The sequence below is a fragment of the Myotis nattereri genome (assembly GCF_964212035.1).
Source record: "Myotis nattereri genome assembly, chromosome: 3".
Lineage (NCBI taxonomy): Eukaryota > Metazoa > Chordata > Mammalia > Chiroptera > Vespertilionidae > Myotis > Myotis nattereri.
Window position 1 is genome coordinate 204,451,575 of NC_138077.1, and position 26,470 is coordinate 204,478,044.

At 49.3% G+C, this 26,470-nt stretch overlaps 1 protein-coding gene across 1 annotated transcript; it reads right to left on the reverse strand.

Moving 5' to 3' along the window:
- Window positions 1–1,280: 1,280 nt before the first annotated feature.
- CDA (cytidine deaminase) lies at window positions 1,281–23,036 on the reverse strand. Its single transcript, XM_081088359.1, has 4 exons — window positions 22,814–23,036; window positions 10,420–10,531; window positions 6,223–6,280; window positions 1,281–1,808 (listed from the first exon to the last, which is right to left on the reverse strand). Exons 1-4 carry the CDS (start codon window positions 22,965–22,967, stop codon window positions 1,692–1,694), a joined length of 441 nt encoding a protein of 146 aa, XP_080944485.1. The 5' UTR covers window positions 22,968–23,036; the 3' UTR covers window positions 1,281–1,691.
- Window positions 23,037–26,470: the final 3,434 nt, after the last annotated feature.

Sequence of the window (26,470 nt, forward strand, 5' to 3'; positions counted from 1 at the left end):
ATTCCCACTGAGCAGAATTTGACTGATATTAGCACCGTGGTCTCTTTAACTCCAGCATTCTCTTGTTTTCTCCCCCTCCCCTCCCCCACCCCCGCCCCCATATTGAGACCACCCAGAAGGGTGCGCAGAAGACCCCGGCAGTGCCGCACCTGCCAGATGGCAGCAGGTGGGCCGGGTGTGCTGTGGAGAAGCCAGTCCTCCCAGACACACCTGCAGCTGCTCCGGATCCGGATCAGAGTGGAGGGACCCCCAGGGAAGGGCAACACTTCCTGTGCTCCCAGCAACGTGCTTGCGGAGAAAGAGGAAGCCTGTGCTCTACTCTCACCCTAGTACTCAGGCAACTCATGCAGGGATCAGAGCTGTCACCCTTAGCAGGTCAGCCTGGCTCTGTCCCTTTTTCAGTCCTCACCTGCCTAATTGAGTGTGTGTGTGTGTGTGTGTGTATGAGTGTGTGTGTTGCAGCCAATGCGCCAATGGAACAGACCCTCCTCACACCCCAGGAGGTGGCATAGCCCCCACTGTAGCCACCTTGCACTTGGACCTGCCTGAATCACAGTATTTCTGTGCAATAGACCTGTTTCCACCTCTCTCGCCTTGTCGGAGTGCAAGTTCCTCAAGGTCAGAGACTTTCTTATACATCTTTATCTCTGCAATATTTGCCATCCAAATGATACTCAAATAAATAAAGGCAGCCAGACATCAGCAGGGGGAGAATGGAAAAACACTTGGAATCAGGCAGACCTGGTTCAAATTCCAGCCTGCTACCTATTAGCTGTGCAACTTTGGGCAAGTGACTTAACCTCTTTGAGCTCGGATTTTGTTCATTGGTAAAGGGAGGGCAGCCTACTCTGAGCTTGGTAAGAGAGGACTAAATGGGTTCATATATGTTGATCGCCTTAGCACAGTGCCCCGCAAAGAGCATGCACTATTTCTAGAGACCATCGTGGGAGTTTGAGGACCTGGATTCCGGTTTGAACTTTGCCATGGTCCTAGAGCAAGTTACTTAACCTCACTGAAGCCCAGCCCCTCATTTGTAAGAAGGAACCCAAAATAGACACCGGAAATGGCCACTACGGAGAGTTGGGGGGGCTCCCTTCTGGAGACACAGGGCCAAGAAGCCTAAGAACCTCATCTCTCCACACCGAGGGGCACACAGTGCCAAGGGCCCATTTCCTCTCCCCGCAGAAAGCGGCCAGGTGTTTGCACAGAGAGAGACAAACCACCCGGCCCCCCTAGGAGCTGCGAGCAATGACGGAGACGAGAACATGTGCTCTCCTGAGTCAGGCGGCGCTGTGATGTTTATAATTAGAAAAGTCGCTCCGAACAGGATAGAACCTTGGGAAGGCGAATGGGGAAGCAGTCCACACTTGGCCTGGATTTAAAGAGGGCCCGCAGGAAGGAGAGGATGGAATGGGTTTCTCTGGTCTCGGGTGGCAGGTGGGGTGGTCTGGGGTGACAGGGAGGGGCCATGAACCAGGCTGGAGTGAGACCCCCCTATTACTTCAGTAGAAGACCCAAGTGCTTGAGGACCATTTGCAAAAGTCATCTCTGCCCAGCCCCTGTGGGCTTGGGGCCGACTTGGCAGGTGTCCCAGGTCTGTGAGAAGGTCTTCGTGAAGCTCTCCGGATGGCTGGCTCCTTAAGCACCTGTGGGAACCCAGGCTCTCCCAGGCGGTGGGCATTCTCCATCTTTCACTGGACCTTCTGCAGGTCCTCGGGCCCGAAGGAGGCAGGCAGCAGCTCCTGGACTGTCGTGAGAACATAGGTACCATCCGGCTTGGTCAAGTAGACATCCCAGTTGGAGCCAAACTGGAAAAGAGGCAAAGCTAGTGTGAGGGAGGCAGTATGGCCGAGGGGTTAGGGCAGACCTGGGTTTGAGTCTGGCTCTACCTCTTCCTATCTAATGCTCCTCTCTGTGCCGTAGTTTTCTCATCTATAAAACGGGAATGACAATTACACCTGATTCACAGAGCTTGAGGGAAGAGCCAATGAGAGATGACATGTTAAGCGGTTAGTATGGTGCTTTGCACATTGCTAATGGGCAATAAATGTCATTATGGACTCACCCAGGGCGTTATGAGAACAGTATTGAACCCCCGGGCAGCCTCCTCCTGCCAGGACAAAGCAACCAACACCTGCTTCCCTTCCTCCCAGCATCTCGTTCACTCCTAGCAACCAGGAGAAGGTGCACCCCGGATATTGCACCTGAGTGATTTCATCCTCTACCCTTGGAGGTGGGTGCTATTATTACCCCCATTTTACTGATACCAAAACGGAGGCTTAGCAGGGTAATGTCAGCAAAGCAGAATTTCAGCCCAAATCTGTTTCTCCATGTTTCCTTTACGCTATCAGGAGCTACCCTTGCTCGTGACCTTGGGCAGAGGGCTAAGCTCTTTGGGTCTCGTGTCTTATTCTGTGAAATGGTTTCAGAGACAGAATGCAGTAGGCAGGAAGGCGGAGAGTTAAATCGGCTGTGACGTAAAGGAAAGAGACCTGACGTGGGAATCAACAGACCGAGGCCTCCCTGGCCAGGTGCTGTGAGAACTACAGGCGATGGGTTTTGTGAAGCGCCTGTCTGCAGTGCCTGGCACATAGTGAATGCTCCGTTACTGGAAGCCATTCCTGTGGATTGCTAGCGTTTGCTCATGAGCGCTCAGGTTGGCAGCCTGCTGTTTCCACGCTCCTGTCTGAATCTCCCACTTATTACCAGGCACAATCAGCCTTGTGGCTTTTTAAAATTAATGTGCTCAGCAGGCTGTGCCCGCGGGCATGGGTGAAAGTGAGTTGTATGGATGAAAGTTGAGTGAGTTGAAGTGCCTGGTCCCTAGTCCCCAAGCTTCATCTCTTACTATGAGCATTTTGTTTTCAGTGTTGCCCGTCTCCCCTGAGGCCTTTTCATTTGCTTTCTCTCGTTTGCCAACAAGCAATTGGACCAACTCAGGCCTCGGGAGCCAGGGAGCTGCCATCCTGATGTGTTTTCCTTATGAGGCCTTGGACTTGCCGGGGAGTTGGGCAGCCATTTCTGCCCCTCCAAAGTGCGATGAAGTCCACATCGTGAAATCAGTGCCTTCATGGTGGCATTCTGCACCTGGACTTGGGAAATGTGTTCTGCTAACCGTGTCTGCTTTGCAGTCCTGGCAAAATCATGGAGCTTGCATATTTGACAGATGCCTTGAGACCCCAAGGCACAAAGGCAAAACTGAAACAACCCGTCTGCCCCCAAATATAAACAATCTCAACAGCAGAAGCCTGGTGGAGGAGCAGCTCCTATTCTGCAAAGCACCACCATGTCTCCTCCAGGGCTGGGGTGGACTTGTCCCGTTTACCAAACCATAAGGGGAGGAGTCAGCCGCAAGGAGCAGGCTGCGCAGTCGGTCTGCTCCTGATAATGGCTCATCTCTGCTGTGGTCCAGCTCCCCACAACCCACACTGTCCTTCCCGGGTCATTTCACTTCTCTCAGAATGGGGATAACGACCCACTCCTCCCGCCTCGGCTGGGGACAGGGATTAACCGAGATGCTGCGTTTAGTGGGGCTGACGATATCACATCAGGGCTCAGGGGTCTGCGGGATTCTTGAAGCTGGTGGCTTTGACCTTTTGGGATTCTAAAGGACACAGACCTTTCCCAGAGGCCACGGAAGATCCTGACACCCCTTTCCCCAAATGCACACGTACATGTCAGAAACTTCCACTGAGCCTGGAGTAAGAATCCAGCCCTTTGCCCTGGCTGGTTTGGCTCAGTGGATAGAGCATTGGCCTGCAGACTGAAGGGTCCTGGGTTCGATTCTGGTCAAGGGCACAAGCCCGGGTTGTGGGCTCAATCCCCATTAGGGGGCATGTAGGAGGCAGCCAATCAATGATTCTCTCTCATCATTGATGTTTCTATCTCTCTCCTTTACTCTGAAATCAATAAAAATATATTAAAAAAAGAAAGAATCCAACCCTTTGTTTTTAGTGTTGAAGAAATCCAAGCCTTCCGTCAAGATGATCTTTATAAAAACTACATCGGTCTCCTTAAGTCCCTTCTGTATTATTATTATTTTCTTTTTACCAACTTTTTTTTAATGTCCTAATCCTATATAATAAAAGCCCAGTGACCGAACGGCAGAACGACCAGAATGGCTCAACCAGTCACTATGACGCGCACTGACCACCAGGGGGCAGACTCTTAATGCAGGAGCTGCCCCCTGGTGGTCAGTGCACTCCCCTAGTGGGAGCAGCCACTCAGAGGGCAGGTCCACAGCTGCTCAGCTGACTAGGATGAGCAGCACTCGCACAGTGGGCCAATCCCCGTGGCCACACCCCCCACCAGTACACAAATCCTGTGCACCGGGCCTCTAGTATATACATATTAGAAAAGGCTAAGTGACTGACCATATGTCCATCCAACCGTCTGACTGACTGGCTGGTACATATGACGCGCACTGGCAATTTAAAAATAAACGTTGACTCGCACATGCATGATACACGTAAAGCTCTCGCTGGTGCCAACCACACGTGTGTGTTTAAATCTGTCATTGTTGATCGTGAATTTGGTTGTTTTTGTTTGTTGACATTCAACATGAACCACATCATGATTTATTCATCGACCATCTGACCGACCGACCGGCCGGTACATATGATGCATACTAGCAATTTAAAAATAAATGTTGACTCATGCATGCATGAGACATATAAAGCTCTTACTGGCGCCAATCGCACACGTGTTTTAATTTGATAATACTATATTATATATACTATTTTGACAGGTAATTTTTTGCAGTAATTACCGCACAAATCTTTCTTCTAATTAATTTCCTTTTAATGCAAATCCGTGCATCTGGCCACTAGTATATATACTGAGTGGCCAGATTATTATGACCACCCCATCAGTACAATGAAGTGAATTAGTTATGCAAATAATAATAATAATAATAATAAAACCTTGAGAGTATTTGCTTAGGAAGTTTTCAATATTCAGTATTTTTGGAAGTGTCAATGAAGTACTGATGGGATGGTCATAATAATCTGGCCGCTCAGTGTATATACTATGAGATGTATCGCTTTAACCATTTTTATTTATTTATTTATTTATTTTAAAAATATATTTCTTTATTGATTTCAGAGAGGAAGGGAGAGGGAGAGATAGAAACATCAGTGAAGAGGGAGAATCATTGATCGGCTGTCTCCCACGTCCCCTAGTGAGGACCGAGCCGCAACCTGGGACTGTGCCCTTGGCCAGAACTGAACTCGGGACCCCTCAGTCCGCAGACCAATGCTCTATCCACTGAGCCAAACCGGCCAGGGCACTTTAACCATTTTTAAGTGTACAATTCAGTTCCCTTTATTCTTGGAATAAAATATACCCTCCATCCCATGGCCTACAAGACCATGTGTGATCTGGCCCTGCCCATCTCTGACTTCATGTCCTAGCCCCACCCCCATTCACTGTGTCCTAGTCTCCTTGACCTTCTCATGACTTGTCAGATTCACCAAGTGATGGGCATTAAGCTTGCTGGTTGCTCTGCTGGGAATCTTCTTCTCTAGACCTCTGTCTGCTCCATCTTTTCTCATTGTTTGTTCCCCGCTCAAATGTCATCTTCAAAGAGAGGCCCTTCCTGGGCATCTAGAACAGGGGTTGGCAAACTTTTTTCCATAAATGGCCAGATGTAAATATCTTGGGCCTTTCGGGTCATAAGGTCTGTGTTGTAATGGCTCATCTCTGCTGTGGTCAGGTCAAAGCAGCCGTGGACCATATGTGAATGGATGGGCATGGCTGTGTGCCAATAAAACTTTATTTAGAATAAATAGCTGTAGGCTGGATTTGCCCATGGGCTATTGTTTGCTGACCTCTGGCTCTGATCTAGAGTATTACCTGCTGCCCCTTCTGTCCCTCATGACTCACTTTTCTGCATTTTTTCCTCCATAGCCATGTCCTCACTCTCAGAGACTCTACTGTTTGTTTATTTTGCTCCTTGTTTATTGTTTGTCTCCTGCACTATAAACTCTGTGAGGGCAGGACCTGGCCTATCTATTCACGAGGGGAAGACACCCACTCAGGGAGAATTCGCTGAATGAAAGAATTACACCCAGGGATTCACGCAGGCTCAGGAAAGCCTTTGAAATCAGCCAGCCAAGCAAACAGGAGAGAGGAGCTGTCTTCTGGCAGCGTGGCTTCCCTCCCACAGCCTGGGGAAAGCGGGGAGACACCCGGTTTACATTCCAAGAAGAAAGAGCTGCTTACCTCTCTCATGACTTGCCTGCAGGCCCCGCATGGTGAGATGAAATCATCTTGCACGTCACTGGGGAAGCAGAGAAGCAAACATACATCAGTTTTCCTGAGACATGAGGACAATGGCCGAGATTCAGGCCCCCTTCAAGGTAAGTGAGACTCTGACTCACAGAGGTGCTGTGTCCTAGAGGCTGAGATGCAGGGCTGGGAGGCTTCCCAAGTTGCAAAGGCGAGGCCATGGGCAGGACTATTCTTTTCATTAGTGCATTTAATAAACATTTAATGAGCACTTACTGTCACCCACACCCTAGGACACAAAAGTTAAGGAAAATTTGTCTCTGGCCTTTAAGAAATTGCTCCAGTAGGAGACAGATGCTTTCCCAATACTGTCATAAGAGTGCACCAAGGAATGTGGAAGGCCAATGGACCTTGGGCATTAGCAGGGCTGTGTTGAGATAGTGGTGGCTCAAGGCAGTTCCCTGACCTGATGGTCCTTTTCCTGTTCACCAAACTTTACCTTTGATTGATATGCCTGTATGCATTGCTAAAGGGCAAATGTGTATGCAAGTGAATAAAAGCAGACTGGACCCAGTGTCGGTGTGCTTTTCACAAAAGAGACACCCTAACCCCCAATGCCTTCTAAAATCGTATTTCTTGTATAGCATTTTCATTTGTGTGTCGGCCCCTCCTTTAGATCCTGAACCCTAGCCGTGCAGGTTGTGGCATTCTGGTGCCTGAATAGGAATCTGGAGGAGAAGATTCCCCTGAGCGAAAAACAAAGTGAGAAAGGGAAAGTGGAAATTCACTGTAGAGGTGGGAAGTTCAGCACACACAAAGTCCGTGCCAGCTTTGGAGTTGCGACCCTAAGTGGACGAGGAACGTTTTGATTCAGCCAGGTTATAATGGAGAAGAATTCGAGTAAAAGGCAAAAACATCATTGTAAATGTTTAGCTTACATGCTCAAGGATAAAGGAATTAAGGTGTCAAAAGGTACTCTCTTAAATCAGGCTCAAGGAAAACGATGCCCTTGTCATCTTTAACTATGTGGGCTCTTGTTCGAACTGCATTATGCCCACTTCGTATTGAGGATCAAAAGTCTGTCACACCTAAGGCCCCGGATCCTCCGTCTCTAGTGTGGGAAGGCTCAACAGCTAGAGAAAATGGGGATAACGCTTTGTCTGAAAATTACCATTTGACGCCTTATCTTCAGGGATCTTACCAGCTGGAAAGGGAGATAAAATCTGCACATGTAAATCCCATAACATGGACAGACTGGGTAGGACTCTGGGACAGGTGCTCTGAGTGAAATCTCTTCCATGGCCTGTAAGGCCCTGATGATCTGCCCCTGCTAAGCTCACCACTTCCTTTCTGCAGCCTTGGGACATGCATAGCCAACTGTCCAATGGCCAGCTGGTTGGACAAGGTGACCTGCATTAGGTTCTTCAAAGGGGGTGGGATAAACATGAATTCCACTGGGAGGTTGGGTTGGGCCTAGGGTTCAAAAATCACAAGATGGTGCATCTAGGCAGTATACCTCTGAGGGCTGGGAGACAGCCTGATCATAATACTGGCTTACACTTAACATTGCCGTTCTCTGTGCCCGTCACTCATTTAACCCCCTATCAACCTTATAATAGAGGGGCCATGTAGGCATTTTTATTATCCACATGCTCCAGATCATGAAAGGTGATGTGACCTGCCCAGGGTCACAGAGCTGGTAAGTAGCAGAACCAGGATTTGAACCGGGATCTGTGGTTCCTGCCTTTGGTAGTTTTGTACCTTGTAGAAGACATAATGATAATGTTAAAACAATAGTTTTAATTTATTGCGCACTCTGTGCCAGGAACTTTACTGAAGTCCTTTCCTGAGTCCTCACAACAGCACCATGGGCTGGTGTTCTCCACTTTATAGAGGAAAAGCCAGCCTCAGATTGTGGAAGAGAGAAGGAAAGACAGAGAGAAATATCGATGTGAGAGAAAATATCGATGTTGGTGGCCTCCTGCACGTGCCCCGACCAGGGCCTGGGCCAGGGAGGAGCCTGCAGCCTTGGTATGTGCCGTTGGTCGGAATTGAACCAGGGACCCTTCAGTCTGCAGGCCGACGCTCTATGCACTGAGCCGAACCAGCTAAGATCCCAAGCCTGGGTTTTTAACCATTACCCAACATTCCTGCCAAGAGTAAGAACTGAAAGCTTGGAAAGGATCTCAGAACGAGCTGGGTGTCTCGGAACATTCCCTCCATGCTTTCCCAAACTCTCTCCCTCGCCTGCCTGTGCTGGTATCGAGGGTTTCCTGTGGTTTATGCTGACCTTGGTCACACACGGAGGCCAGGCTTATCAGACTCGACAGGCTGGAAACTTACTGATTTTGATGACTGCAGCCGGGATCCCAGTGGGACAGGCTTATCTCCTCATTAGCAAAATTCCATTCTGGGCTCCGCTCTCTCTATCTTACAGGCCTCACAGGGGTCGTCAATGCTAAGGGGGGAGCTTCCATTCATCCTCTAAATCCATGCTCTCAATTTAACAAATCATTCATGCAATAATGACTATTTCTGGCTCGGGGATGCTCTGTAGGCTGAATACCCAGAGCGGAGCAGTTGGGTACCGGGAAAATGCAGGTTTTATGTAAATAAGGATATTTACTAATTGTCTCTAGCAATACCCAGTCATGTTTAAAAGTAGATCATGACCAAGAGAAAAAGCCTTTCTCTGGTAACAGTCTAAACCAGTGATGGCGAACCTATGACACGCGTGTCAGAGGTGACACACGAACTCATTTTTTTGGTTGATTTTTCTTTGTTAAATGGCATTTAAATATATAAAATAAATATCAAAAATATAAATCTTTGTTTTACTATGATTGCAAATATCAAAACATTTCTATATGTGACACGGCACCAGAGTTAAGTTAGGGTTTTTCAAAATGCTGACACGCCGAGCTCAAAAGGTTCGCCATCACTGCTCTAGGTCCTTACATTTCTGCCAGAAAGGGCTGGCAGCGTCACCACGATGGAGAGATCATTCACTCCTGCGCATGACCCACGGGGCCAGAGGTCCTGAAAGACCAGCACTCGCTCAGCCATGCAGCCTTCCATGCCATTTTCCGGGCACACGAGCAATTTGCCATTAAATCAGAAGCAAAATGGCGTCCACATTCGTAAAAGAGCCCACTCATACGCTCAAGTTCCAAAGCCACTGAGTCTGGGTCCAGGGCTGAGAAGAACTGAACGAGCTGCCCTTGAGGGTATGTGTGTGGGAGCTGGAAATTTATGTCTAGGGCAGCGGTTCTCAACCTGTGGGTTGCGACCCCTTTGGGGGGATCGAAGGACCCTTTCACAGGGGTCGCCTAAGACCATCAGAAAACACATATATAATTACCTATTGTTTTTGTGATGAATCGCTATGCTTTAATTATGTTCAATTTGTAACAATGAAATTGGGGGGCACCACAACATGAGGAACTGTATGAAAGGGTTGCGGCGTTAGGAAGGTTGAGAACCACTGGTCTAGGGCATGTGGAGGGTGTTGATCAGTGCTTTTGTTAGCCAGAATCTGCGCTGGAATCTGACTAGTTTGGAACCATACCCGGTTATATCTTGCTGCCACCCCACCAGCTGGTTTTGGCACCGAGAGATGAGTGTTGTCAAGGGCAAGAGTCAACTTGCACCGTGACAGGTCCCAGTGTCAGCTCAAGGAGAGCAGGGAACAGTGTTTGACCTCCTGGCACAGCATGGCGCAGTGGAATGAGCCCTGGGGCGAGACTCTAAAGATCGGATTTTGTCCCGGCTCTGCCACCAATTCCCAGGAAAGTTGTTCACTCTCCCTGGGCCTGCAGCTGTGAAATGGGGGTAAGTGACAGGTCTAGGCAGCCAGGTAATTTTTAGGTCCCTCTAGCTTTAGGTTTCTCTGCTGCTTTTCTATTCATCTTGGAGAGATTCTGTTGTACTTCGTGCTGAAATTAGAACACAACGACACCTGCCCTTGTCTTAGTTGCCTTGGTTGTACACCTGCTCTGCAGACTCACCGAGGCCAGAGTCCATTTCTTATTTACCTCCTTGCCCTCAGCACTCAGCCCACAGTCCTCTACAGTGCCTGGCACACAGGGAGTATAGAATAAACATATGTCAGATGAATGAATGGATGGATAACAGGTGCACGTTGGCTGAACAGATGAATGAATATGGCTGTGACCCAGATTTCCCACTCACGCGGCAACAGCAATTGCCCTGAAATCTTTGTATCCTTCTGAGATGGCCTTCTGGATAGCCGTTCGTTCAGCACAGATGCCCAGCGGGTAGCAGGCGTTTTCTACGTTGCACCCTGAGGAGAGAGGAGAGCCCAGTGATATTTCTGGCAGAGTCACTTTCTATTGCACGTGCTGAGTAAGAGGCTCGCCCCGCTCCAGTGCAGGCAGGGACCGGTTACTCCAAACAAGGTGGGGAGAAGAAGAGGGCAATTTGACTCACACCACTGGGAGACTGTGACTGACGGGTACAGCGTCCTTTCCCAAGAACCTCCCACTCTCATCACTTTACAGAGCCCCCATCTTGAAGCACAGCCAAGGAGCAGGGGCAGGATAACAGAGCAGGTTAGCCCTAGCTGGTTTGGCTCAGTGGGTAGAGCGTCAGCCTGCAGACTGAAGGGTCTGGGTTCAATTCCAGTCAAGGGCACATGTCGGGTTGCAGGCTCGATCCCCAATTCGGGGTGTGCAGGGGGCAGTCCATCAATGGTTCTCTCTCATCATTGATGTTTCTATCTTTCTCTCTCTCTCCCTTCCTGTCTAAAATCAATAAAAATATATTAAAAACAAAAACAAAACAGAGCAGTTAAGCCAGTCTCATCTCCCCAGCAGATGTCAAGCCCAAGGGTGTCTGTGATTGCACAAGTCTTAAGGTAATCCCCAGTTCTCCAGTGGGTGATGGGTGCGAAGGTGGCCCAAAGGGATGAAACTTCTGGATCACAGTTTTTGTCAGGAGATAGCTTATCCTTTACTTCCTTTTCCCCTTCACAAGCTGGCAAGGGGTGGGACACCTTTGACCATGTGGTTTATTGTCATAGGGATGGAAAAGCAACAAGACAGAAGGACTTTGGAGCAGAGTTGAGTTGCCTCTTGACTCTGGACCAACTGCTTATTCTGAATTGTTATGTGAGAGAAAAGGAGATTTATCATGTTTGAGTCACTGTACTTTGGCATTTTTGTTACAGCAGCTTAACCTATACCCAATGCAGAAAGTTATGTTGAAAGTGAGATGCAGCTAAACATCTAAATATGGGGCCTTGGCTTAGCAGGTGGGCAATGTGAAAGAACTACAGACAGCCAGGTGGGAAGCGGCTGCACTTGCTACTCTGTGACCAATTATTTGAAAAGCGCCACCCTGTGATAACCTGGAAGGCAGACCATATAATCTGCCACTAGGATTTCTCCACTTGGCAATGGGAATCAGTTCTGATTTAAGGGGATCATCTTCTCATCTGTTCCCAGTGCCTCGGGGTAACTACCAGGAAGGTGAGGCAGCAGGGGTGGGCCAGGCAGGGAAACCAGCTAGAAAAAGAAAAAAAAAAGTTGACAGGCTTAAAAACTATGCCCAGAAAGGATTGTTGGGTGTGGAACTACTGTATGAAAGTGATAGGATGCAGAAAGTGATAGGAAAGAGGCCAGGAGGTTTCTAAGATTTTGATAGACGTAGAGAGCCAGAGAAGGAGGCTACAGGTCTGGTCTCCAAAAGCCTGGGATTGTCAGTTCCTAAGAAACCCCTGGCCCCCAAACTTCACCCTCAGAAGTGAGCTGAAAGCTGTGTGCCCCCAAGGAGGGGGTATTCTTTCTAACACTCATTTCAGATGTGCAGCCAAGAATGATAATGGTCAAGAAGGAAGTTCTCAGGGGGCCACAGGGGGTCCTGTGGCAAAGACTGTCCCCAGTGTTCACGCTCCCAATAGAATCCACTGGAGTTTAGCTGGGCAAGTGGCTACCCAGCTGGAGACTACATTTCCCAGCCTCCTTGGAGCTATATATAGTCCAGTAGTCTTAGCCAATGGGATGTGAGCAGGTGTGCGACTTCTAGATGATGTTTTTATGGGAACATTGCTTGCTGCCCACTTCATCTTCCCTTTCCCAGGGATAGAAACATGGATGTGATATGTGCCAGCTCTGAACATGTGGATTAAGACACCACTCTAGAGATGGCAGGACAAGACAGAAGGAATCTGATCTCCTGAACAACCTTGCAGAGCAGAGCAGAACAGCCCATATGACCTGGGCTCCAGCCCAGCCTGGTCTGTTAGACGAGAGAGAAACAAGCAGCCATCTTGTTCTAGTCACTGTATTTGTTTCATTGACTCATTCTGTTCTTTCTCTAGCACACTCCCTTTAAAAAAAAATATGTTTTTTGCCCTATCTGGTTTGGCTCAGCGGATAGAGCATCGGCCTGCAGACTCAAGGGTCCCGGGTTTGATTCCGGTCAAGGGCATGTACCTTGGTTGCGGGCACATCCCCAGTGGGGAGTGTGCAGGAGGCAGCTGATCGATGTTTCTAACTCTCTATCCCTCTCTCTTCCTCTCTGTAAAAAAATCAATAAAATATATTTAAGTAAATAAATAAATGTTTTTATTGTGCTTATTTATTTATTTAAATATATTTTTATTGATTTCAGAGAGGAAGGGAGAGGGAGAGAGAAATAGAAACATCAATGATGAGAGAGAATCATTGACTGGCTGCCTCCTGCACACCCCACACTGGGGATCGAGCCTGCAACACGGACATGTGCCCTGATCGGGAATCGAATGGTGACCTCCTGGTTCATAGGTCGATGCTCAAGAACGGGCCACACTGCCCAAGCTCACACTCCCTTTTTCTAAGTCTGAGTCTTCATTGTGATTAGGTAACGTTTTTCTCTTCCTGTATTCATCAAATTTGAAAATTGTTTGGTCATTATCTCTGCAGATATTTTCCTCCTATAATTTTCATTATTTACTTGACAAGTTAGGAGGAGTTAAATTAATCATGTAACTCATTAACCATTATCATGATTCTCAGGATCAGGGGCTGGAAGGGAATGGCTGTCATTAGGCAGCCTGCCCCCCCGGGGGAGTGTGTGCACTAACAGTTGTGTAGGGCAGTGGTCCGCAAACTCATTAGTCAACAGAGCCAAATATCAACAGTACAACGATTGAAATTTCTTTTGAGAGCCAAATGTTTTAAACTTAAACTATATAGGTAGGTGCATTGTTATTAACTTAATTAGGGTACTCCTAAGCTGGCCTTTGCTAAAAACGTCCTCAATCTGAGGGGTCGACCTCAGCGAATGTACCCCCACTTCTTCAAAATAGACTCACCCAGGCCGAAAACCGACTTCTGCACATGAGCCACGAAGTTTCAATCGCACTGTACGTGCACACCTGCACATGGTATTTTGTGGAAGAGCCACACTCAAGGGGCCAAAGAGCCGCATGTGGCTCGCGAGCTGCGGTTTGCCGACCACTGGTGTAGGGAATGGCTGTGCAGTGTTGGGTGGAGACAGGTTTGGGATTCTACTTTGAGGAAGAAGGCAGGTGTATATACTGGCCATCGAAGGATGGATTATAGGGAGCATCTATTAGTTTGACAATTAGTACCTCTTTCTCCTTTTTTTTTTTTCCTGGGGAAGGACCCTCACATCATTCTTTAGGATGTGTCTCTGTCTTTCCCCCTCTCTAAAACAGCGGTTCTCACCCCCTTTGGGCAGTGGTTCTCAACCTTCCTAATGCCGCGACCCTTTAATACAGTTCCTCATGTTGTGGTGACCTCCAACCATAAAATTATTTTCGTGGCTACTTCATCACTGTAATTTTGCTACTGTTATGAATCGTAATGTAAATATCTGATATGCAGGATGTATTTTCATTGTTACAAATTGAACATAATTAAAGCATAGTGCTTAATCACAAAAACAATATGTAATTATATATGTGTTTTCTGATGGTCTTAGGTGACCCCTATGAAAGGTTGCCTTTGGGGGTCGAACGACCCTTTCACAGGGTCACCTAAGACCATAGAAAAACACATATATAATTACATATTGTTTTTGTGATTAATCACTATGCTTTAATTATGTTCAATTTGTAACAATGAAAATACATCCTGCATATCAGATATTTACATGACGATTCATAACAGTAGCAAAATGACAGTGATGAAGTAGCCACGAAAATAATTTTATGGTTGGGGGTCACCACAACATGAGGAACTGTATTAAAGGGTCGCGGCATGCCCTAAACGGTTTGGCTCAATGGATAGAGCTGAAAGGTCCCAGGTTCGATTCCAGTCAAGGGCATGTACCGTGGTTGCGGGCACATCCCCAGTAGGAGGTGTGCAGGAGGCAGCTGATTGATGTTTCTCTCTCATCGATGTTTCTAACTCTCTATCCCTCTCCCTTCCTCTCTGTAAAAAAATCAATAAAATATATTTAAAAAAATAAAATAAATAAAGGGTCACGGCATTAGGAAGGTTAAGAACCACTGCTCTAAAAGATCAATGGAAAAATATCTTCTGGTGAGGATTAACAAAAACAAACAAACAAACAAAAAAGACAGCTCTTGGCCATGTACTACAATCCTGAAAAGCTAGACAATTTTGTTTTGTTTCCTTAAGCCCAGAAAACACATCAGTGACCTATCCAGTCAAACCAGCTTTATTCCTGGCATTGCCTTCGCTTAATCTTAAACACACAGGGAGGCTGGGATGGTGCCAACTGAGAAATCCGTAACGATAAGATGGAGCTAAATAATATATGATGACGGTGCTATTGTGACTAATTGCTTTCCTTCGTTTTTGTCTTTTATTGTTTTTCTTTTGAAATGCAGTGAACTGTTTCTCTTGCTCCCCACCTAGTTTTCCCAGCCAGCTTCCTGATACTCACCTGAAATGATTGTCCTTAAACATGCCCTCCCACCTTTGCTGACTTTGACCAGCTCTCCCTGGAGCACTTTATCAGCATTATGCCATCAATCCTTTCAACAACTCTGACAGGCAGATACTCTTACAATCCCATTTTACAGAAGGTAAAGACAGGCTGGTGGCTGGGAGCCAGGACTCACATCCGAGCCTGTCAGAGACAAGAACTGTTCTTTTTCTCTGGCATTTCAGTGAGGCCTTGTTTCAAGGTGGTTTGGTGCTTAAGGCAGGGCTGGGGTCAGATCTCATCAAGACATCAGCAAGGAAGGAAGATCACCAACAGCGAGGTGGTCCTGAACCAGTCACCCAGAGAAGAGAGAGGCCCAGACAGCGCAGTGCCCACTCCCTCTGCTGAGATTAGCGTGGTGGTTCTCACATGCAAGCATGTGGGCATCAGCGTCTTCTGAAGGGCTTCTCGAAGCAGATTTCCGAGCCCCACTCCTGGAGTTTCCACTTCACTAGGTCTGGGTTGGAGCCCGAGGATTTAGAATTGCCTACAAATTCGCAGGAGGTGCTGAGTCTCTGGGGGTCGGGGCCACATCTGAGAATCAGTGGACTAGAGAAATGTCATGTGACTCAACACTGTGTGACTGAGGCAGATGGGCACCCACAATCAGGGAAGACCTTGGCTGCCACACCGGGCCATGCAAGCCAGCTCTGATCACAGCCATCCTGAAAAGCAGCCATTATGACCCCCAGTGTCCATGTATTGAAGAAATACTACACTCTCTCCATGTTCCTGCCTCCCTCTACACCACAAATGTGTCATGCAGTTTTATGTAGGAATTATATTCTAACTCAACTATAGAGTTAGGGTGGGAGGTTAGAGAAGCTCTTCTTTGTAATGAGGTACTTTTGAGTGACAGTGGAGAGGGCCAAGGGATGAGCCTGTAAGGAGAGGCAGTACTTTCACAGGCTGGGAGGGTTATAGTAATCATTATGGTACTTAATGTTAGGACCTTAGAATGTAAGACTTAAAGCATGTAACCCTGTGTGGACTGTTATAGTAATTATTATAGTACCTAATCCTATCTAATAATATACAAACATGGTAATTGACCGTACCTTTGCTACGCCTCCCACTGGCTAATCAGCGAGATATGCAAATTAACCCAATCAAGATGGCGGCCGGCAGCCATGCAGCTGAAGTGAGCAGGAGGCTTGCTTGCTCCAGTGATGGAGGAAGCCAAGGTTCCCCGCCTGCCGCGGCCCGGCTCTGAGCTCCGAAAGCAACAAAGTTTCAATTATAGAAGCTAAACAAACCCCAGATACCTGCTTTCAGCAGGCCATGGCCACAGAGCTGGAACGAGCAGGAGCCCGGCTCTCAGCTCCAGTGACAGCAACAAAGTTTCAATTATAGAAGGTAAATAAATCCCAGAATAAAAAATAAAAGAAAAAAAGGAGAGGCTGGGAGCTTCAGTCGCCAGGCAGCCTGAAAATGGCCATCAGCCCCTCATCCAGGCTGGCCAGGCACCCCAGTGGGGACCCCAACCCTAAAGGAGGTGTGGCCAGCCTGAAAACAGCCATCAGCCCCTCATCCAGGCTGGCCAGGCACCCCAGTGGGGACCCCCACCCTAAAGGAGATGTGACCAGCTGCAAACAGCCATCATCCCCTCACCCAAGCTGGCCAGCACCCCAACGGGACCCCCACCCTGATCCGGGACACCCTTCAGGGCAAACCAGCCGGCCCCCACCCATGCACCAGGCCTCTATTCTATATAGTAAAAGGGTAATATGCAAACTGACCCTAACAGCAGAAAGACTGGGGATGACTGGTCACTATGACACACTGACCACCAGGGGGCAGACGCTCAATGCAGGAGCTGCCCTCTGGTGGTCAGTGTGCTCCCACATGGGGGAGCTCTGCTCAGCCACAAGCCAGGCTAATGGCTGCCAGTACAGCAGTGGTGGTGGGAGCCTCCCCTGCCTCCTCAGCAGCGCTAAGGATGTCCGGCTGCAGCTTAGGTCTGCTCCCCGCTGGCAAGTGGACATACCCCAAGGGCTGCCAGGCTGTCAGAGGGATGTCTGATTGCCAACTTAGGCCCAATCCCCCGGGGAGCAGGCCTAAGCCAGCAGGTGGTCATCCCCTGAGGGGTCCCAGACTGCGAGAGGGCACAGGCTGGGCTAAGGGATACCGCCCCCAGTGCACAAATTTTTGTGCACCGGGCCTCTAGTGTTAGATATAGAAATACTGTGTGAGACCCAAGAATGCACCCTTGTAACCCAACTAGTACTGGTAAACAACCTATCTGATGGGAACGCCCAAAACCTGTACACACCCATAGATTAACAGACCCCGGGTGGATCCACACATGGCAGCTGCTGATAACACACACACCAATGAAGACCACGTCTACAGAGGGGTATATAACCAGACAGTCTGATCGACCCAGCAGCGCATAGCTCTCCTGTCGCCAGAGCGTGAGGACCTGTGTGTGCTCACATCTCGGTTCCCAGCACGAAACTCTGCCCAATTAACTGTCGATCAATGAAAGAGCCAACAGCCAATGGCACCGTCTACCCCTTCATGTGTGTCATCAGCAGCTGCCATGTGTGGATCCACCTGGAGTCTGTTAATCTATGGGTGTGTACAGGCTTTGGGCGTTCCCATCAGATAGGTTGTTTACCAGTACTAGTTGGGTTACAAGGGTGCATTCTTGGGTCTCACACAGTATTCCTGTATCTAACATTAGGTACTATAAAAATTACTATAACAGTCTACACAGGGTTACATGCTTTAAGTCTTACATTCTAAGGTCCTAACATTAAGTACCATAATGATTACTATAACAGGGAGCCCTCGGGGGATATCCAACTGACAGCTTAGGTCTGCTCCCAGAGCCATGAGCCTGGCTTCTGGCTGAGCGGTGCTCCCCCTGTGGGAGTGCACTGACCACCAGGGGGCAGCTCCTGCATTGAGCGTCTGCCCCCTGGTGATCAGTGTTCATCATAACGACCTGTCATTCCACCATTTGGTCAATTTGCATATTACCCTTTTATTATATAGGATATGGCCTATCCCAGGCCTGGTCCATTTATCCCATACAATAGCTCTCAGATCTTTTCTTCCTCTTCATTCTACCTGATACTGTTCCAGTCTGAGCCATTCATTCATGCGTTCACTGAACCTTAAATGAGGACTTATTTTATTTATTTATTTAGGAGAGAAAGAGAGACAGAGAGAGAGAGATCAATTTATTGTTCTACTTATTTATGCATTTATCAGTTGCTTCTTGTATGTGCCCTGCCTGAGGATCGAACCTGCAACCTTGGCATATAGGGACAATGCTCTAACCAACTGAGCTACCCAGCCAGGACTGAGGACCTATTTTATTTAGATCAGGTGCCAGAAGCCAATTCCAGCAGTGCAGCAGGGTTGAATCATCTGGAGATGGCTGAGGGCATTTCCCCAAATCTGAAAAGGATGCATAAATGATTGCTTGCTGCTGAGGGCATTTCAATCTACATGTTATTGCCTCCTACTGGCCAAACACCTGAACTGGCAGTTCCCCCAATCTGACAATGGATTCTGTATACCAAACCTTACCCTTTGATATGTATATCTACCTTGCTTTAGGACAATTTGTGTTAATAAAAAGCAAGGGGTCCAGAGAGACGGAAGAACTTGGTTTCTTTAGCTAAGTTTTCTCTGGCTCCCCAAAAGGCCTTCCAAAATTATGTTTCGTCTCTGGACTCTTGATTAATTTACACACAGCGCCTTCTCTAGATTCCTGTACCCTTCTAGATGCCGAGAAACACACACCGGTATTGGTCAGGAATATTCTGGCACTGTGGACAGATGAGCAAACAAGATTGACATGGTCCCCTGACACTCTTTTCTCTGGCCCAACCCTCCTTGAGTACCTGTCAGACTAATTGTCCACAAACACCAATTTCATGCTACTCTTCTCCTTAATAACATTCCTTGACTCCCTATGTCCTACCTCATCAAATCTCAATATCTCTACGTGGCCTTCAAAAGTCCTCCACAATCCTCCAAGTCATCATATCGTCATTTTATTATTATTGTCCCAGGAAAGCGAGTGGCAGCTGCAGGCATTATGCTGACCTGTGCTGTCAAAGTCCACCTGTGCTGTCAAAGTCTCTCCAGGTTGCTTGCGCATGCAGTACCATATCGTCACTTTCATCACACTGTCAACAGCAGCGGTAGAAACGGCCACCATTGTGACCTTCTTATTGCCAGCCAGAAACTGCCCATCACGTTATGGGCATTATTAGCTCCTTTAAAGCCTCACAATCAGGGGTGAGATTCAACCCTGTCAGTGACGGAGGCAGACGGGCACCCACAATCAGGGAAGACCGTGGCTGCCACACCGGGCCAAGCAAGCTAGCTCTGATCACAGCCATCCTGAAACTCGGCCATTATGACCCCCAGTGTACAAATGTAAGCGGAGACTCAGAAGGCTCAAGGGTCTCTCCCCGGGGGCACACAGCTGATAAACAGAAGCACCAGGATTCAAATGCAGGAGCTTCTAACTTCAGAGCCTTCAGCCTATCGGAGGACCGCCCTCCATCTCCAGGGCACAGCCCCTTCTCTAGGGATACCAGGTCCTTCCCTGCAATTTAAATAGTCTACTACGTTCCGCTCCCCTCATTCATTCACTCCTACAATCATTGGTTGTGGCTGTACACGAGGAGGGGACCTCCCTGGACGCAAGGACCATGCCGTTTCTGCTCACAGTGCTATTCCCGGCTCCCGGTACATTACCTAGCACATAACTGGTGCTTGGCAAATGTTTGTTGAATAAATCAACCAATGAAAGGATGAAGAGAAAATGTGGAGGCACTGGGAAGGATCAGTGGCCGATTCCATGTTCAAGGCCCTGGTGCCATGGGGCAGTGTGGGTTGCAATGTTGCTTGTGGTGGTGGTTAATGTTCAGTACTCATCTGAGTCACCAGGCCAGCCTGAATTTCCACACGATTCTTTATTCCCTATGGAGTAGCAGGCGTGGGAGTCAGGGGAACTCTGAGTTCCAATCCCAGCTCTGTGGTCTTGGGCTTCTGTTCCCTGCTCTGCGGTGCTGTAATAGCTGCCTTGAAGAGTTGTAAGGGTGAGATGGATAACACTAGCCGCGGGCCTTTCGCCTACCAGCCCTCACGCAAGGTTACTTTTCCTGTTCAAAGATGTCTAAGACCCAGGTGACTCATGAACCCCACACAGAACCTCAAAAGATAAGAAATAACAGGAGAACGGCGCTACAGAAGGGGAGGTGTGGGCCCGGCCGGACACAGAGCTGAGCAGTCGAGGGAGGAGTGGCTCACACCTGCCCTGGGGCTGCTTCAGGGGTCCTCAAACTACGGCCCCGCGGGCCACATGCAAACACAAATATTGTATTTGTTCCCGTTTTGTTTTTTTACTTCAAAATAAGATATGTGCAGTGTGCACAGGAATTTGTTCATAGTTTTTTTTTTAAACTATCGTCCGGCCCTCCAACGGTCTGAGGGACAGTGAGCTGGCCCCCTGTTTAAAAAGTTTGAGGAGGATGCTGTGGCCAAGCCCTGGGCCTGGGGGTTGCTGGGGTCCCCTGGGGTGCCTGGCTGCGCACAGCGTGGCCATGGTGGACCGGCAGCCATGGAGGTGAGGCTGCCACAGCCAGGGCTGCAGACTGGGGTTGGGGCCACCAGCTCCCCACAGCCCTTCCCCTGGGGCTGGGCCCAGCACTCCCACCCCCAACCTGCAGCCCAGCGCTGCCTGGTCTCCCACCTTTTCGGGATTTACAAATTTCTGTTCTGAGGAATGCTCGTATCCTGCAGATTACACATATAAGTGAGAATATATATATTTGTCTTTCTCTGACGGGCTCATTTCACTTGGCATAATAATCTCCAGGTTCATCCATGCTGTTGTGAAAGACCCTGGGGAACTGGAGCATGTGTTGCAGGGAAGAACAGGCCCTGGAGAGGAGGCGGCCTGGAGTCCAGAACAAGGACAGGGCCTCTCTGAATGGAGACAGCCTTCCCGGATAATCTTCTCCGGGGCTAGTCTCTGCAAGGACAGTGAAGAAAGGCAGACCCTGGAAACTCACCGATTTTAGATTTTTCCCCACCCACTATCCCTGTATAAAAGCTTGTTTGAAATGAAATGACAGAGCAGTCTTTTCAGGGTGTTACACCTGCTGCTCAGATGCTGGCTATCTGATTAATAAAACACACCATAAAGATTCAAAAAAAAAAAAAAAGTTTGAGGACCCCTGGATTAGACAGATGTACAAGTGTGGGCCTCCGGTCCTTTAAATAGCTGTCGCCAAGCGGGAGGGGGATTCTAGGCAGCAGGGCGGGGCAGTCCCTTCGTCCCTCTGTGCCAATTGTCACCTGCCCTCTGAGTGGTGGTGGAAATGGCACGGGTGGAGGGGGCATGGCTTCTCTGCCACCTCCACACCACCTTCCCCACTGCCCTAAAGGAGAATGCCCCTCGCTTAGCAAAAACAAGTTTGAATTTTTGCTCAAGTGAGCTTTTCTATCAAACCAACAAGCCAAAGAAAAGGAGCTTAGTGCTAACTAACTCAGATTCCGGTGCCCACCTCCCCAGGCTGGCATTCATTGCTGGTAACTCAACACCCCCCCCCTTCTTTCCTCCAAGACCATCTGCACCCCATTCACTAACAAGTCGCCCCATCCGGGTTCCTTGCTTTGCCTACAGCCATCTCCCAGCACGGAGGGTGGCAGGAAGAAATCAGGATTTGGGGAATCCCAGCCCTGGCTTCCACCTCCAGGGCCCCAGGTGACCTTGAACAAGTCATGTCACCTCCCTGGGCCTCAGTTTCTCCCCTGAGAAGTGGGCATACCACCTACGTGCCGATGTAACTTGCGGAAGCCCTAGCAGGTGCGGGACCCAGAGGAGGGCTCCGACAGTTACCCTTCCTCCCAGCACCCACGACGGCTGATGCTCTTGATTCTCCCCTTCCCTTCCAGCTTCCTTCCCTGTGGAGAGCGGCTACAGTGTCTGGACAGGTTCAAGCCTCGGACTAATGAGAGGGCACGGTCCTCTCATGGCCACGTGCAAGCCCCAGCTTGGAGGGCAGAGCCCTCCCAGCACAATTATAGCCAGCGGCTACAGTTGTAAGCTTGAACCTATCCTCAGGACACCACGTGCTTGAGTGATGTGGACTTGATAGAGTTCAGATGCATGTAGTTGAGTAGAATCGAAACCAATGAGACTGTTGCAAACATCTTGACCACGCCCTTACTTTGCCTGTGAAATCTGCTATAAAATAAAGACGCGGTGGCGGGGTCTCTCCATCCGGGAGCAGCACCCCAGCCAGACCCAGCTTTTATTCTCCTGTCTGTCCTTTCTCACTCCTTCACCGCCCCCTCTCAGGGCCGCTGAACCAGGCGGAGCTGGCGTGGCACACAAGGCGCCCGAGCTGAGCGTGCCATGGCCGGGCCAGCTGGCCGCACCTCCCCCTCCCGCTTCCTCCTTCCGGTCTCCCAGGCTCTGAAAGCCCCTAGATTTGAGCAGCACCTTCACGCCCACCGTCTGGGACACTGGGCAGGGCAGGGGCGAGTGGCACTACAGGGGAGACTCAGCCAAGAGGGGGGCAGAGCTGGGCTCTGACCATCTGGAGCGTCCCACCCCTTCCCGCTGTTCCTCCTCTCACCCCCAGAGGCCGTCTCGGGGGGGTCCCCCGGGGGCCACCTCCCCGGCCCTTACCTAAGAAGATCTTGCCGTCGCGGGTGAGGAGGGCGGCCCCCACGGGGAAGTGGCTGTAAGGACAGTACGCGGACTTCTTGGCCTCCTGGGAGCAGAGCACCAGCAGCTGGATGTCCTCGGGGTCCAGGGCGCAGGCAGGACGCTTCTGGGCCATGTCGGTCCCCGGGGGCTAGCGGAGCGGACAGGGAGGTGGCGGCTGGGCTGCGTCCCCACTTCCCCGGGCGGCTCCTCCCCCCGGGTGGGTCCCCGCCCAGAGGCTCGCGGACGCTCCTCTGGAGAAGCGGGCGGGGCCCACGCAGGGAGGGGGGAAGGGGGAGGGGGGAGGGGGAAGGGGGAGGGGGAAGGGGGAGGGGGGAGGGGGACGGGAAAGGGAGGGGGCCGGGGCGGGGGGGTGTCCGGGCGTGGAAGGACGTGACTGCCCGCGCGTGGCTCACGCTCTTCCGGGGACCCGCTCGCTGCTGACACACGCCGGGCGGTGGGCCAGGGGACACTCTCCTTAGAGAAGTCGCCGGGGTGGGTCGCAGGGAGGGCTCGGAAGTCCTGCTGGGGGGGGGGGGGGGACAGGGTGTCGCCTTCGCTGAGGGAAGGGATGGAGCTGAAAGGGCAGGGCCGGGGCAGCTACCCTGGTTTCCTGAGCTACTTCTTCATTTTCACCTGGGGCGACCTCTGAACGTGTTCCTGTCTCAACCCAGAACTGAAAAGCACCCCAGCTGGCCCCCGCCGGTTTGGGTCCGTGCACAGAGCTTGGCCTGGGAACCGAAAGGCCCTGTGTTCGATTCCTGTGGGGGGGGCGGGGGCCGCCGGACCCGTGTTGCCGGCTTGGTCCCCACCCAGTAGGGGATGTGCAGGAGGCAGCTAATCAATGGTTCTCTCTCATCATTGATGTTTCTCTCTCCCTCTCCCTTCCTCTCCGAGATCAATAGGAATACATATACCTTTTAAAAGTATCTCATCGCTTCTCGGCCTTTTGGCTAAGATCAAGTGTAAAAGTATCTCAGCTGGAGGGAACCTCTGAGATCATCTCTCAGGCAAAACAAATATTGGGGTGGTGGAAAAAGAAATGGGTTTGCATCCTGGCTTCACCACGTTCCACATGGACAGCTGTAGACAGGTTCTTGACCTCTCAGCTAGTTTCCTCCTCTCTGCGGCGGGGATGATAACCCGAACGGTGAGCCCAGGCGTTTGCGATGCTAAAGAATGAGCTATCATGCCGAACTGGGTCCCGGGTTCGATTCCGGTCAAGGGCATGTACCTTGGTTGCGGGCACATCCCCAGTGGGGGGCGTGCAGGAGGCAGCTGATTCATCTCTCTCATGGATGTTTCTAGCTCTCTATCCCTCTCCCTTCCCTCTCTGTAAAAAAATCAATAAAATATATATTAAAAAAAAAAAAAAAAAGAATGAGCTATCGGACCAGAAGATTTAAGCCAAGTGTGGAAAATTTATTACAAGCAGATTCAGACTCCCCGCAAGGGGAGGAGGACCCGATGGTGGGCTGCCCGTGAAAGCCCTGTGGTCCAGGGGTATATATTTGCCACAAGCCCGCTTCTATGTCTATGTGTGTCATCACCCGATTGATTCCCTCAATTGTTCTGGCTCAGCAACGGACCTAAATTTTCCCTGTTTCTATGTGTTCTTTCTCTGTGCCTGTGCTGAACTTTTTCTGGTTCTATGTGTTTGTACATTTGTTCACTGCAAGCCCCCCCTTGGTTTCCCACGCCTCCCGCTTTGAGTCCAGAAACATTTTATGATTTCTGCTTGTTTGGTTCCTGTGGTTAGGCTGCTCAAACTCCCATGTCTGTCCCTGCCTGTGATTCACCTGCCTATTTTGGTCTCGATTCAGAGAACAGAAAAAGCCAGTGGTGGCTGAGGCGGTAGAGGAGGTGAAGACAGACCCCGTCCTGGCGTGCCCGCCCTTACGCAGCCGAACTACGACCTCCTGAAGATCTCCAGAGCCGTTTGCAATCGAGCGTCCAAGACATTTTTGGCTCACCTGCTCCTAGCAATTGGCAGGACATCTCCCTGGAAGACGGGCGCCTGACGTTCAGTTTCTTGGCACGTTTAGCTGACGACTTGGGCCACGCAGTGCCTAACTCCAGGCTCCATGAGATGTGCAGGGTCAGGGATGTTCTCGAGTTCTATAAACTGCCTGTTCAGGATGGATCTAAATTTGAAGACCTTGTGGCCAGCAATCTGCCTCCCAATATAAAAATTACGTGGGGCTACGAGCAATTCAGAAGAGGAATTGAAATTATTGTAATCATCTCCCCGCCCCTCTCTCCCCAACAAGGAGGCCACCTATCAGACCTTTTGATACTTTGAAATACTATCAGAACTGCTCTCCAAAACCACTTGTTCTGTGGAAGAACGCATTTTTTTCTCTCATAACATCATGAATAGACAATTAACAAGACATCAACATGTTTTTTGTTTTTTTTTTTTACATTTGCTGGAACTTTAAGAAATAGAATCAGGAGGGGGTGCACCAAGAAAGCATAACAAAATGTGGAGACAAAGAAACAGCACAAAATTGTCAATGGAAGATATAGAGTTCAGAACCACACTTTGAAGGTCTCTCAAAAACTGTTTAGAAGCCGCCGATAAATTTAATGAGATCTACAAGAAAACTAATGAGACCCTCGATGTTATATTGGGGAACCAACTAGAAATTAAGCATACACGGACTGAAATAACGAATATTATACAGACTCCCGACAGCAGACCAGAGGAGCGCAAGAATCAAGTCAATGATTTGAAATGCGAGGAAGCAAAAAACACCCAACCGGAAAAGCAAAATGAAAAAAGAATCCAAAAATGCGAGGATAGTGTAAGGAGCCTCTGGGACAGATTCAAGCGTACCAACATCAGAATTATAGGGGTGCCAGAAGATGAGAGAGAGCAAGATATTGAAAACCTATTTGAAGAAATAATGACAGAAAACTTCCCCCACCTGGTGAAAGAAATGGACTTACAGGTCCAAGAAGCGCGGAGAACCCCAAACAAAAGGAATCCAAAGAGGACCACACCAAGACACATCATAATTAAAATGCCAAGAGCAAAAGATAAAGAGAGAATCTTAAAAACAGCAAGAGAAAGAAACTCAGTTACCTATAAGGGAGTACCCATACGACTGTCAGCTGATTTCTCAACAGAAACTTTGCAGGCCAGAAGGGAGTGGCAAGAAATATTCAAAGTGATGAATACCAAGAACCTACAACCAAGATTACTTTATCCAGCAAAGCTATCATTCAGAATTGAAGGTCAGATAAAGAGCTTCACAGATAAGGAAAAGCTAAAGGAGTTCATCACCACCAAACCAGGATTATATGAAATGCTGAAAGGTATCCTTTAAGAAGAGGAAGAAGAAGAAAAAGGTAAAGATACAAATTACGAACAACAAACATGCATCTATCGACAAGTGATCTAAGAATCAAGTGAATAAATAATCTGATGAACAGAATGAACTGGTGATTATAATAGAATCAGGGACATAGATAGGGAATGGACTGACTATTCTTGGGGGGGAAAGGGGTGTGGGAGATGCGGGAAGAGACTGGACAAAACTCGTGCACCTATGGATGAGGACAGTGGGTGGGGAGTGAGGGCGGAGGGTGGGGCGGGAACTGGGAGGAGGGGAGTTATGGGGGGGGGGGAAAGAG